General features: G+C 35.6%; 1 protein-coding gene and 1 long non-coding RNA gene across 2 annotated transcripts; both read right to left on the bottom strand.

The window, feature by feature from the left end:
- Positions 1–7787: 7787 nt before the first annotated feature.
- LOC136815181 (uncharacterized) lies at positions 7788–11557 on the bottom strand. Its single transcript, XM_067071634.1, has 5 exons — positions 11513–11557; positions 11362–11413; positions 10860–10943; positions 10621–10698; positions 7788–10457 (listed from the first exon to the last, which is right to left on the bottom strand). The coding sequence occupies exons 1-5, from the start codon at positions 11555–11557 to the stop codon at positions 7960–7962; spliced, it is 2757 nt and encodes a 918-aa protein (XP_066927735.1). The 3' UTR covers positions 7788–7959.
- Positions 11558–11602: 45 nt separating this feature from the next.
- LOC136815182 (uncharacterized) lies at positions 11603–14108 on the bottom strand. Its single transcript, XR_010847683.1, has 3 exons — positions 14039–14108; positions 13769–13822; positions 11603–11624 (listed from the first exon to the last, which is right to left on the bottom strand). It is a non-coding gene; the product is annotated as an uncharacterized lncRNA (long non-coding RNA).
- Positions 14109–15084: the final 976 nt, after the last annotated feature.

Genomic DNA, 15084 nt, shown 5'->3' with positions numbered 1-15084 from the left:
CTTTAATCTCTACTTCTTTTTTTTCCCATGCAGTTCAAATTCTAGGCGAAATTTTCGACTTCAAGTCGTCTTGTTTCTTCTTTCTCTTAATTTATGCACGAGAGAATAAACAAACAGATAAGAGTGGTTTCTACTAAGTGCTTTTTATGTCTTTTCAATTATGTTCTTTCCCTCAAGTGTGATATTATATAACAAATAAATTGATCTTTAAAAGGTGTGACTTTGATAAATGGAATCAAAGAAAAACTTTTCGTTTTAGATAATACATACGATTTTTGCAAGAGCACAAAAGTCGATACATAAATCATCGTGGTTAAACTGGCAAATTTTGATACATTGCTCTTGAAGGAATAAAGCTATAAAAAACACTAATACCTCCTAAACAATTATGACGTCAAACATTCCCCCCCCCACCCAGAGTAACAAACTGATCACCTTTCCCATAAACCAACAGTACAGGTAGATTCAAACTAGCATGATATTCTTCTGTTGACTCGTGCCAATTCTGGAAACAAAAACAAAAAACATAAACAAAATATCATTCAGTCCAAGGCTGTTAATATATATTGCATTAGTTATACACTTGTACATCTGTATTTATTAAATAATCGTTAATCTTTTTCTTAGGTTTTTCCAAACTTTCAGTCTCGCTTGAGGAAATTTCCTCTTTCCCTTCATCTTTTTGGTCACAGAATCATCGGGAAAGTTGGAAATTGGTTGCAATAAAACTCCCTCCACGTGGTATATAAAGACAATTTTTTATTATGAAGACTCTCTTTACTTATTGCTTTTGAATGGAGCTTGTGTAGCTTGTGTGTACACTCTCTTCTCACAGATTCACTGGAAACCCTTCCCACTGGAAAATATTGGCAAAAAATTGTCCCTCGTGGGAAATTCTACTCTCATTTTTTCCCCGCTGAAAATAATCAGATAAACGAATCCTCACTGCAAATTATTTTCCAAATACATTTTCCATCCCTACTGAATTATCTGGCTTGAAAACAATGGAATTCAAATATTAATCCCCATCGAGTTTTGGTTCGCTGGTTCCACCGGGTGAGACCCCATCTGTATCGGTATTTTTTCTCAAATTATCATCAATTTTTTCTTAGATTTTAGCTGAATTTCATCACCTCCCTGTACTTTCTATGAGGCTTCAAGAGGTTTGAAAGAACGCGACGGTCTTATAAATAACTAATTACTCCTGCAGAAATCTTTTAAATGATAACTTATCTGTCTTTCACAACACTGTTACTGCTGTTACCTAGGTTCAACATAATTTATCCGTTTGTAATTGGCTTCACACTTTACCTGTCCTTGCATGATGGCTTTAAGAGCGAAAGATGAAATCTCAAAAGTTGAAATCTTTTGACGAACAGTATCACTTGTTTCTTCATGAAATGCCATCCTGAAAAATGGAGTAAATAGTTTACCGTTTTAAAGAACGTTCAATTTAAACACAATTAATTTGTAAAATGATCCAATCTAATTTATATATTCTAAGCCCTTGGGAAGAAAAATAAAAATGAAAAGTTTACTAGAAAAACTTTCCACAAGAATAAGACGAGGTATCAATAGATTTTCTAGTATAATTTATCAGTGATTATTTTGGATTAAAGTACATATGCAAACCTTCTTTTGAAATAGTTATCGAACATTTTCCATGGTTGAAATCCAGAAACCTGTTTTCATCAAACATCAAAATACGAAAAAAGATAAGGTTTTACCTTTGAAACATCTTGACCACACTTTTTCTTATACAAACAAAGAAAGGTAATGGTAAACAAAAAGCACTACAACGATCTGGCATCAATAATGTTGGTCCTCCACCAGAAATTAAAACAGTTTTACAAACTTTACGTGCTCGTTCTTTCGATAACATTGTGCAAAATGAACTGCCATAAGAGTGTCCAATCAGAACGTTCCTACGTTTACTAAATCTATCAAAAATAAACATTACATCAGAGGCCAGCTCTGTGAATTGATATGCATTATATACACGTGGTTTCCCACTTTGACCATGTCCCAGCAAATCCAATGCTATAATTTCATAACCAAGAGTAAGGAAATAATGTATCTGGGGTTCCCACATTTGAATAGTTCCACCAACTCCATGAATAAAAAATAACGTAACTTTAGATTCATAACTTTCATCCTCTGTTTTGGAGAATGTTGATTGTGTGTACAAGTCTTGCTTTCGTTGGGCATAATGTACCACATGGATAGTTCGATTTTCTCCTGTATTAATGAAGAGAGATGCTTTACAGCGATTGGTGGTTGTGAATAAATGATCAACTGCACGTCCATTTTGTAGACTGGATTTCTCTTCACTAGCCTGTAATTTAGTAGGATGAACAGCACTGGCACTCACTGAAGTGTTTTTGGAGTTGATTGATGTTGCAGAAGTATTTTCTGCTCTTGGCATTTCAACATCACAAGACCCATTTAAAACAACAAATTCATGATTTATTTCTTTGTATTTAACTTTGATAGAAATAAAATAAAATAAATCAATGATTAAAATTCACTGACGGAAGAACGAGGAGAAAAATTTAATAATGATATTAAAAAACATAATGGGGTGTTCGTAAAAAGTAGGGCACCCCAATTCGGGCCCCAATTAGGCTTATTGGGGTACCACTTTTTGTCCTAAATTTTATAAACAGATGCTTGATTTTGTGATGAATGATACTAAAACCTTCGATTGATCCTTTACAAAAAGCAGATTTAAGATTGCTTTAAAACTTGAGTTGCAATAGTCATTTTCCCAAAGGTACTAAAATCTACTTTTTTTTATAATGTTTAGGTGCCATGCATGTCTTCTCTTACTTGGTCTTACTTGGAAATATAAAGACCAGAATAAAATTTCTGAAAAACGCAGAACAAATTCGTTTGGTAAAATTAAGAAAATATTTTTCGATCATTTCCTTTTTTTAATTTTGTTATTTCTTAAAAATCTCTTTTGTTGTCTTTTTTGCATTTGATCTTTCATCAGACTCTTATATCTTTTCAATCTTTTGTCTTTTAATCTATTATGTACACAATAACATAATGACTTACTTCAATGGGTCGAGTTATTATCATTTTTGAAGTAGCTACCCATATTATGTATTAGGCATATATAAACCCCTTGTCACTAAGCTCTATTTCATACACCATTATGCTTTGATCACATGGTAATTAATGTATCTTTGAATATCTTTTGCATCGTGCAATATTAATTGAAATATTCTTTAGAATCATAACTCCTGGCTTTCCTCCACAAATTTCCGGTTTTTCTGGTCTGTAAATTAAATGGGTTTTTAAGTAACATCAGACCCGAAGGCCCATTCTCGATACATAGTAGCAGCCCAATTGGGGTACCCTACCTTTTAGGAATACCCAACATAATGCATGATATCACTTTTATGTTTAGGAGATTATACATTTTACAATCCGTAAATTTTGTAAATCAGGCAGTTCGTCACACTAGCGTCCCACCGAAATACATATCAAAGATTAATGCTGCAAAAGCGCTATATCGTTTACCTTTTGACTCTCAAGCAAAAATATGCACCGCAAAACCAGGCAAAACTTATAAAGGGATTCATGAAAAAATAACCCGGCACTTTTTAATGTAATTAACATTCTCAAAAACTATGAGAAATTGCCTAAAATTTGAGCCGTAGATGAAAAAAATTGAGCCAACCTAACCTTGAGAACTAAATTTGAAGATCAACTTCCCAAGAATAAGATCTATGGGGGAGACGCACACTGCCGGATAAGCTATCTCCTGTAAATTTTGCCAGACCTCAAACATTGACCCATTTACATGTGCAGAGTTGTTTTTACTTTAGCGTATAAACAAGGCCTTAAAAATTGAAGCGCTGTCTTGGGAATTGAATGACAAATTTTGGTTGGTTGATTTTGGCTGCTGCACGTTTTATTTTGTTTCAAACTTTCAAGTTTTAATAAATTGTCCTGCTAACTTGATTCAGGTAACTCTCATCCTTGTTGTTGCAAATGAATCCTGTAGATGACTGATGTTATTTTTTCTGAAAGCTTGATTTCCTAGTGTGACTAATTGTCAGGTTTGTTTTGATTTGAATTTGTATTTTAATGACCAGCCAGGCCATTCATTTGAGAGCTATTCAAGTTAGCATCCACTGATATATCTATCTATTATGGTTGAGTTACAGGAGGCTCTGGAGCCCATTCTCACAACTATAGATGCTTTGAGTAAGCATCCCGTCAGTACCTTGAACTGACTACCCAATTCCCCTCACATGGGATGGGTCGACCCGGGCTAAGGTTTGTTTACTTGCCAAGTGAACCGTTGTGAGTGGGAATCAAACCTTGGCCGCCTGTACAGAAATCAAGGTTGATGTCCACTATACCACAACGCCTTTTATGCAAGTTATCTGATCTCACGGTACTTTTTAACCTGAGATCAGATTGTGATTGTTTTCTTCCCACCACAAATTTTTTATTTGAGGCGCTCTTCTTAGAATAAAAAACTTTCGAAGCGAGCGGTACTAGTGCCCAGTTCCCGACCGACGTACTAGTCTGCAACCGATCTTAAGAAAGAGAAAATCAGTGCTCTACTTGCAGGTAAAAGGTCATATTAATTGATCATAAACTCATAAGCCTTCCCGTATTAAATTTATTTACACTCGTTCTTTTGTTTTAAAATAGCTTACTTACATTTCCCTTTGGCATGTTTTTCAGAATTTTTCTTCAAGTTGCCATTTTTTTCTAAAGTTTGTTTTTGTTTTGTTGTGAAAGTGGCAGTCTATGGAGAGTCTTCATTTGATAAAAATTTTTTTATGACTACCCGGAGATTTAATATACCAGTTTCCCTTGTTATTTCAATCCAGAGCTAGAAACTTTGCATTGGAGCTATGCTGTCAAGTTAAAGACCGCGGGCATGCCCCTTGAATGTTTTGATTGCAATGTAAAGTCTTCTTTTTTTCTCTTTGCGTCTAGAATGTTTTGATCGCAATGTGGAGTATTTTTTTTCATTTTTTTTGAGTTTGGTCGGTCGCAGACTGGATGTCAAATATCGAAGCTAATTGCATCAACTTTTTTATCAATATTTCACACGAGGGAAACTGTATCGAGCTGACTTTTACAGAAATTCTTTCTAACAAACTCATTGTTTTGGACAAGTATTTTTTGGAGTGGGAGTTGAAGCGTTTTTTCTTACGTGTACAGGTAGCCATTTTTTATTTTTTTTGAAAAATCCAGCTTTTTCGTGTGCTTCTGCAAAGTTGGATCTTTCGGATTCTACTCGTTTTTTTCTAAAACTTTTTTTACACAGTATATACGGGAAATAGGTCAAGGCAGATAACTACCAATAGAAATTCTCCAGAGGTTTTTTTTTGTATGACTTTTCTGGGTTCAAAGACGTTCGGTCGCCAACTAGACCGGTCGCCAACTGGGCAGGGGACTCTTTTATTTGTTTTGATGGCTATGCATGCCGCCTATGCCTATGATGCACAAGTTTCCCTCAACTAATGCAAGTTACCCAATTTCAAGGTAGTGGTTGCATGAAAACCCCATGGGGTACAGCACAAAGGTTTTCAGGCCACTTGGCCATTTGAGGACTTTGACAAAACCCCGGCCGAAAACATACATGATTGAGAAAGAAAAGAATTTTTAAGAATTTTACTCTAAAAATTAAAAAAAACACTACTTGAAAGAAAAATTCAGTGGCTTTTTTGAAAAACTTATTTACCTCTGTATCTGTAGATGTATTGAATCAGAATAGACTCAAGATATCTCTACCAAACCAAAATACCATCATAAAAAACTGCGATTTTCTGATTTCTCAGTGTTTTTCGACCGCCATCTTTGTTTATAATACATTTTCTATTTTGGTAGCAAGGAAACTGTACAATATTTTACTCTGAATCGCGCTTGTCCAACGCGCGTCCGCTTTTAATTTTGGGATTTTGTCGGAATTTTGTCAACCTTCTTTTTGCTTTGGTCAAGTCAGGCAGGATTGGGGGGAGGGGTACTTAGGCAAATGGAGGGTACCACCCTTAAGGGTACCTTTTTGTATTTCCAAAGTCCTACTAAGGGTCGGAAAAATCAGAAAATCAAATTGCAGTCCCACTATACCCTGAGTATCAGAGGTCAAGTTTTCAAAGAGAAAATATTAATTTATTCGCGCTGTGATACTCACGGTAGTCCCACTACGAGTCTGCTAAATTACGTGGGTCGCGTGGGTGTCGTGGGTCCGTGGGTTACGTGGGTCCGTGGGTTCGTGGGTCGCGTGGGTTCGTGGGTTAGAAAAGCGCGTGGGTTCGTGGGTCCGAAATGTACGTGGGTCCGTGGGTTCGTGGGTCAGAATTTTTTCTACGTGGGTTCGTGGGTATTTTTTTTACGTGGGTTCGTGGGTCCAATTTTTTTTTACGTGGGTCCAATTTTTTTTTACGTGGGTCAAATTTGTTTTTACGTGGGTCAAATTTTTTTTTTACGTGGGTCGGAATTTTTTTTACGTGGGTCTAATTTTTTTTTACGTGGATCAAATTTTTTTTACGTGGGTCAAAATGTTTTCTAGAAACATAAGAAGAACAATTTTTTTGCAAGCTCTGTGTGAAGTAAAAAGAATTAGAAATATGCAGGCAGGACTTTTGTAAAGAATGTACATACTGAAACAATCTTTTTTATAATGAAACAAGTGAGATTTAAAACTGATTAGCTTTTTCTTTTAAAAATGAAAACAAAAGAAATATATGAGTACGTTATTCATATTAATAAAAGATTTATACGTTTTCTAATCTCTTTATCACCAGATATTAGGTATATATTGGTATATCGAATATCTATCTATATAATAAGTTTATAAAGAAGTTGCAACATCGACACCGAAACAACGGGTTAACAGTGGCAGTTCCAGTCATAAAAGCGCCCACCGCCTGCGTCCATTGGCTTCTCCTGGCAGTAAACTAACTTATAAAAAGCAACTGATTATCAAGAATAATACTAAAAAACGCCAGTATGATCCTTTTCTTCGTGCAATATATAAGTTTATAAAGAAAATGTACAGTTTTGTTTAAAAATCTCTAAGACATAAATACTTCAGTTTTCTTTTTTTTAGGAGAAAATAATATGTAAAAGAGAAGTAGATTAGTAAGAGAAGTGGGCAATCACTGTAGAGATACCATTACTAAAACGGGGCCTATCCGTAAGTAGAGTTGGTACCACTTCAGTGATCGCGTGATTTCTGATTATCACCTGAAAGGGGAATAGTCTATGGTACTGGCCTATGTGAATTGAATTAAAACCTACGCGATTGGGATTGCAAAACAAAAACATGTTTGTCTTGTGATTAAATCTATTCTATGCGCTACGAGTCATGTTTGTTCCAATGCAGGGCCTATCCGCAAAGAGAGCAAACCCATCGTCGCAACACCTAGCATAGAGAATATAAAGAAAATTTAATGTAGGACATATAGACAGCCAAGCTAAAAAAGAAGATTTCCTAAAAATTACTACTATGAGTATACCGTTTTTCAATTGACACACTCGTGCTGTACTTAACGGCTTCAATGGAAATTTAAAAGAAATGACAGTCTTCAAAAAAGATACATTGTCTTTAGAGAACCGTAATAACCCCAGAGACTGAACGTTGTTTTGACGCGTTGAAACAATGTTGTTTCGACATCAGAACGTTATTTGGAGGTTGAAACAGTGTTACATGTTGCAGATACTTTACTTTTATAAGAAAATTGAGTCAGAGATGTTTAAAAATTAAGAACAACATCTTAAGAACGTGAAATTAAGAAAAATAATTTTACTGCAAGGGATTTTTTAACAATAGCTTCCCAGACACACAACATTATTTCAGCATTGTTTCAACGTCCAAATAATGTTCTGATGTGAAAACAACATTGTTTGGACGTTAAAACAACGTTCTGTGCTTGCTATTACGGTTCTCTAATTAAAAACTACACTTTTGCAAAACCGAATGAATCAAATATCAGTATAAAATGAAATGTCTTCAAGTGTGACGCCATCCTCGAATTTAAGTTCACTTGTGTTTCCAGGTGGTCTAATATTTGACCACACTGGAAACTGCAGAACACAGTTCTGTTTTGGACAGAAATAAAATTTTCTCTCAACTGCTTCCGGTCTCTCGTAAATCACCGATAGTGCACCATCCACACGTAATGCCAGTTTACCAACGGTCAGAATCTCCTGACATTGCCGAGCAGAGCATTTAGCTGTTCGTTTAGCTTTTTTGTGGACAGTGAAAGTTTGACCTTGGTTGTAGAGATGGTGGCTCCTTAAAATCTCACCACGATCTCTGTTTGATGATGGTAACCTTTGCGGATTTGCTTTATACTTATCGTCAACCTCAACGTTTGAAAGCAAATTGCAAAGGTCGTCATCACCGATGTGGCGTTCATTGCACATTTCCTCAGAACGAATGATGAATAAAAAAACAAAAATTATGTGTTTACAGGAAACAACCAACCCTTGCTTTTTAAAATCGGGACATGTACATGTAGGTACATTGCATATAGTTACTGTGTAATGTACCCTTCCGGAAGATGTTCCCAATATCTGACACTCGATTTTTTGAGACGATAGCCGAGTTAACTTTTTAACCTTCATCATATCCTCCAACTTTTTTGCAGTTTCAAGTCTATTGTCAAATAACTTTCCAATGTTTCTTCGCTTTTTGGGTGGGTGACAGCCCTCCACCGGCTCACAAGATTTTCGCTTTCCACTACTTCCAGTCTGCTGAACTGTAAAATCCATCAGATCCCGACCAAGTCTTTCAGCATGCCCAATATCTCTTGATGCTTGTTGTTTGTTTCTTGAAGAAATGGACTGACCATATCCACATTCGTGTCCCCCCTTTTCAAGCTCTCCAAGGTTGAGTGCTAAAAGGATACTGTCCCTTATATCAAAATATGCGCATTCAAGAAGGTTGACACCCATACGATCCCGGTGTTTGTACCCTGCATGTACGACTTCGGCGAGGTTACTTTGGGGAGCGCCAAAACTTGTAAATGCTCGAAATACATTCTCCTTTCGATCATCCCACCAAGAGATCCAATCCTTTAGATCTGGAGCACTAGCTTTGGCAAAATCTTTTAGTTTTTTAATCGCAGCCTCGTAAGCTTCGGCCGTGGCTGATAGCAGCAACTCATTCGCGAGTTTTTTGAATGTTTCACCACCTTGATCCCCTAACTTCTTAACCTTTCTTTCTATTGATTGTTTAAAATGAAATTCACACCCCTTTATTTTGTTCATAACATCCTCGCCGTAAATTCTACTCAAACCATTGAAGTTTGCCCCAGCCATATCCGTAACCCAGCCTTTTGGATTAAATTTTTGCTCCGTAAGGTTTACTTGTTTAAACGCGTCATTAAAATTTCTCCAGAACAACTGGACGTATGTTTCGTCTTCATGCTTGCAATTCATACTGGCTAGCACTAGTTGTTTGCGTAACATAGGATGGTAGACGCTGGCCGTTAGTGTTACGTAGTTCTTGACGCGTTTATGGTTGCCGTCAAAATGGCAATACTCCTTGCTAAGGAAATGCTCACCAGATGCTTCCATGTTTTTAGCAATCTTCATCTCTAGAGTCGATGTTTTAAAAACCAGTTCATTGTTTTCGTCTATGGTTTTGATGAGCAAAGGATCTTGTGTGTCGGTGTATGTTTTTAGGTTTCTGACAGCTTCAAAACTTCCTCCGTGAGGCTCCATAACTTTCTTTTGTTTAATTTTCTCGTTTGAAAGATTTTTTACATTTAAAACCTTTCGTGCATTACTTTCCACTTCAGACCAGTTTTTTCTCGCTCTTAAATCCGATAATATACTCATCGTTTGTATTTGCCGAGGTCTTACGTTTGCGTCTCTTTGAACCGCTTCCTGGACGATGGAAGCTGGTCGGTTATGTTGTTGTTTAGCATAACAAGTGTGTAACCCAATATGGTAGACATATGCTTCGCTGTCTGATCGAAAAGCTGTATATTTTCTTGCTGAGCATGGCGTGTAATCTCCGATTCCTTCACAGTACTCGCAAATATTCTTTCTCTTGAAGCGATTTCTATTTGGATGTTTGAATTCGAGAAAATAGAAACAGTCAGTATTTGGACACGAGTAACCTCCCAAGCAATCTCTATACCTCACAGACTTGAAACCAGCCCATTCAGTTCTAGAGTCCTTTTTCCAATGCCTTCCATCTTTCAATTTGGCACTAAATTCACTTCTCTCTGATGCTATAACCCTATATACCTGCAAACCGTCAATATCTAAAGGAATCTCCTCCACAATCTGTTCCGGCTCATCTGCCCAAATAGTCCGAGGTATCTTTTTCTGTTGTCTGCCACTGCTAATCACCTCAATGCATTCACCCACGTTGTCGATTACTGCAGGGGAATGTAAAGCAGGACCAATGTCGTCTTGGAAACTTTGTTCATCGCTGTCAGAATTGATTAGGATCACAGCTTCATGGTCTATATACGAAAAGAACAAAACTTGAGATAAAATTCCACTGTCACCTTATCGGCGTATAGCATAAAAAGTTCCGAAGTAAAATGGGCCAAAACATAGATATTTTTTCAAAAAGTGACATTATTTTATAGCTGATTTTTTTACTTGAAAATCCCAAATTCTTACCAATAGATTTGCTTTGCTGAGCGGTAAAGGGTTTGAAATTGAAGCTATCGTCAGTGACATAACTATCTGAATCTGTTACTAAAAATATATAGAAATTCGATGGTATCAGTAAGATTCTTGTCTTGTGAATTTATTGTCTAAATTTGACGTTAAATTTCATAGAAAAATTGAGTAAAACCATTGATATCACATCCACTAATTTTATCTAGACGTCATTTAGAATTTACCCGTCTCAATACCTTGGCCTATAGGGTTGAAAACTTCCTCGTTTGATAGTGCAGAGTAGCGGTTACTTGTTGGCAATTCATTCTCACTTTCCGAATCTATGATTGAATATAATAGTTTTTTTTGAAATATGATACAAATATATAAATTTCAAATTACAAAGCTTCAGTTTGATGTTTGATGGAGTTGATGCAACGCAAATCTCATCTAGGACTCATCTCAGCCTTCTTTACTGATAAAAAGAAAATTTATAGCCATGTTTAACTACACGCCCCACCAGAAATGTAGAAAACATGATGAAACATAAATTTACGAGAGTCAATTGAAGTGGGCGAATTGAAGTCTTGAAAATTGCGCATTTCGCGGAAGAAATTTTAACGAAACAATGCTATATGATTAAATCTTTTCATCGGACACAGTTATTTGTTTGATAAATCCTCGTCTGTCACCTGTCACCCACAAAAAAAATAAAAAATGGCTTAACATTTTAGATTAAAATTATTCGATAATATTTACCCGAAATAACCACAACTTCATGTTTATTTCCATTAACGATCTTGTTTTGGTGCTCTAAGAAGTAAAAATAACCGAAACTGAAATTCTTTTTTATGAAATGTGTTTTGGGTCTGACTTCAATTTTGTAGTTATGGCGGTGATGTTAATAAACCATAAAAGGTGACAAAAAATTAAATTGGATAATATTTAATGACATACCTCGCTTGTAGAATCTTGACTTCTTTACTCTTGTTATTTTTTTTGCCAGACGGTTTCTGATGTCCCTGAACGTGGAAGGAAAAGGATTATAACATTTCCTTTTTCGGAAAGTCATTGTTAAATGTGGTGGTGTGATTTTTAACTTCAGTAGGCTAAACTGTTACTCATATACTTATAGTTGTTTCCACCATCATATATAATATTCTTTCAGTTTTTGTTCATTCAAAAATTTCAAAGATCCAAACATATATTTAAACAAACAAGCTAACGCTCAACGCTTTATTTCCCACGTAAACACAAGGCGGTACCCCAGAAGAGGTTTTGGCGCATAAGATAAGAAAAAAATTGACGTCAAACAGAACGGTCGTGCTCTTCGTTTTTTTTTGAAAAAAATGGCGAAATTTCAATAAAATTCAACCAAATTTCACCTAAACATGGCATCACCTGGTAAAATTCGGTTTTCTGACGAAGGTTCAAACGAAACAAATCAATGTACGGAACACAATTGTACGAATGATAACGATAAAATGAGACTCGAATGCCATAAATGTCTACGAACACTGCACTATGCATGCACCGGACTACCGATATATCAATTACAAATGTTTATGACTAAAAATTATCGAAAATATGTATGTATAGACTGCTGTCTCATAGCGAAAGATCTGCACAAAAAAGTCCACGAACAAGCAGAACGAATCCAAAGCCGCACACACAGCCGAAAAGAAATTGAAGCTTGCGAAAGTATCATAAAATTAAAAAACGAAAATGAGAAAAAATTGAGCAACGTGGTCAAGGAACTCCAAACAAGATGTCAAGAATATATCAAAGACAAGAACTGTGTCACCAACCTGATCGAAACTCAATTTTCCGCCTTGGAAACAAAACTGACAACGAAAATAGAAGAAACAATGAATACCAAGTTCCATGGAAAAAATCAAATTTCCAACCAAAAAAGAAGTTTTGCTGAGATCACAAAAACAAATAATCAATTAAACATTCCAAATATTAAAAAGTTACTTCGAAGCGAGAAACTCGAAGACATAATGGAAGAGCAAAGAAAACAATTAAATGATGCCAACATCATAATCCATGGAGTGAATCAGAGTGAAAACGATAGCGAGAAAGATTACGTTAACGAGCTTCTGCAAGATGTTAATATCATGACGCAACCCACCTATGTCTCTCGCATTGGAAAATCACAAGGTGCACGACCAATCAAAGTCATATTTACAGACGCTCATGAAAAATACAAATTTGTAAAGAGGTTGACCGAATTAAAAAATCATCAAAAATACTCCAAGATTAGCATTACGGACGATATGACAAAAATGGAAAGAAACCTAGTAAAAGAATGGAAGAAGAAAGCAGACGAAAGAAATTAAACAGAGTCGCATAATGACTATGTGTGGAGAGTACGAGGAAGTCCACGGGACGGACTTTACCTAAAAAAGTTTTTTAAGCCAAAGTTATTGTAAAACAAGATCAGCGAGAGGCCCTTGTGTGCATATACCTGTAATTCTTTATAATAATAATAATAATAATAATAATAAAAAAAAAAAAAAAGACCGACATGATTAAAAGTTATAACAAATTAAAAACATCTGTTCGCGAAAGGCCTAGTAAAAATATAAGGACTCGGGCTTGTTATGGCACGTCCGGAATTACCGCAACTCTTCCGCACCAGTAGCACCATGAAATAGCACCTATCCTAGCATGGTCATTTATATACCAAAAAAGCGTATTTAGTTGCACGTCACAGTGATGGAGTCAAAATTAAAAAAAATTTCCCTGGGAAACTAGCTGACAAATAGGGTTAAGGATGAAAGGAGTTTTGGCAAGAAGAAATATCGATGCAATTTGGCGGAAAAAAAAAAAATATAAAATTTGGCGAATAAGGAATGTTTGTTTTGTTTACAACTTAGCTTATTATATTTGTCCGAATTAGAAAAATTCCACAGAAAATCGAATCAAATCGAATTTGGCGAGAATTAATTTTGGTGAATCCCCCATATAATTAATTTTGGCGGAAAAAAAATTTGGCAATTTTTCGCCCAATTCGCCATAATTCCTTCTCGCCAATGTTTTCCCCTTCAGTTACGTCAAATTTAATAATGAAAGAAAAAAAGTTGCGGTAATTTTAAGCATTCAAACTCAGACAATGTATCACTATATGTGTATAAAAACGTGTTATTATTTCTAATTATACCTTGTTCAAAAGTCAAATCGTCCAAATTTGGTTTAACATCTGCTTCTCTAGTTTCTGAAAATAAAAAAAAAATGTTGTGAGAGCTTATTTAGACATAATTAAGTTAAGGTTTTATAGGGCAAGCTGAGTCTTTGCTGAGAAAAAGTTGATAATTTAGATAATTGCATTGGAAAAATTGGTCTTGAGAAGCAGCCTAGACATACCCAAAGGTTTAACAGACTAAAATAAGCCAAATCCTAAGTTCGTTACAAAGAATTACACCTGTTTTACCTGTTTTGACGAGTCCTTGGTTATGAAAGTTCATCCGGATATCTTCATTGTTACCTTGATTGAATGAAGGAGTTTCTGAAAAATAAATGTTAACAATTAAATCATTAAATAGTGAAGTTATAAACTTGAGTAAATTCAAATGTAAAAAAGGGAAGAATCTAAAATAGGTACGCCGTTTGCATCCTGGAATGTCGGCAATTTTAATCGCCCTGGCGGTCCCAAAAGGTTAACCTTTACCACGCCGAAGCCGTAAATTTACGTTCTAATATATAGCCGAAGCCGTAAATATACGTTTTTCATGGGGTGTTAAGAAAAGCCGCCCTACCGCCTTAAAGACGCCTTTAAATCCCGGGAAATGTCTTATATGACGGAGAGAAAATGTAAACAAACTATTTTCAATAGTTTGAAACCACCTACTTTCGATTTTAACTGTCAAAACAAACTGGAAAATCAGGCAAAATATTTTTTTGGAAATTATGAGCTCATTGACTGCTGTAACTAACTTTTTATGTTTATTTAGTGGAAAATGGTTTGTTTTATTGGTTGGAAATGTTATGTATTGCTTGTTTGTAGTTTAGTCAGTGTTTGATGTAAGTTTCTGCCTCCTTATTCTTTAGTATGACGGTACATTAAGGGTGAGGACTGGAGGCTTGTCGGCCGTCATCGACCGTCACCGAAACCCAAGTTAAGGCTTCTGATAAGGCTGCAAAGAGCTTCAAAGTGTATATACTAAGTTATTTCTATTGCTTTCATGCTGGTTGATGATAGGAAAGTCATTTTTAGCTGTTTTTAGTGATATTTCCCATAAAAATTACCTCAAGGGGCCTCTGCCTTACGTGCCTCTGATTTACGTTGAAATTTTCTCGAAAACCAAGGTTTTCTAAAAATGAATTCTGCCTTTTCTAGTAAAGGTATGATTGTGATTTTTTGGCTAGCAGTTGTAGTTATAATGGTGGAAACAATGAGCCAGAAAATTATGGTATCGCAAATGTTCTCCCCACTTTTTTTTTAACCGAAACGTAAAATTTTGAAAAATATGACAAATT

Source organism: Clytia hemisphaerica, unplaced genomic scaffold (assembly GCF_902728285.1).
Source record: "Clytia hemisphaerica strain Z4C2 unplaced genomic scaffold, Clytia hemisphaerica genome assembly, whole genome shotgun sequence".
NCBI lineage: Eukaryota > Metazoa > Cnidaria > Hydrozoa > Leptothecata > Clytiidae > Clytia > Clytia hemisphaerica.
The sequence above is the reverse complement of the archived record's forward strand: the minus strand, read 5'-3'. Positions and strand labels throughout refer to the sequence as shown.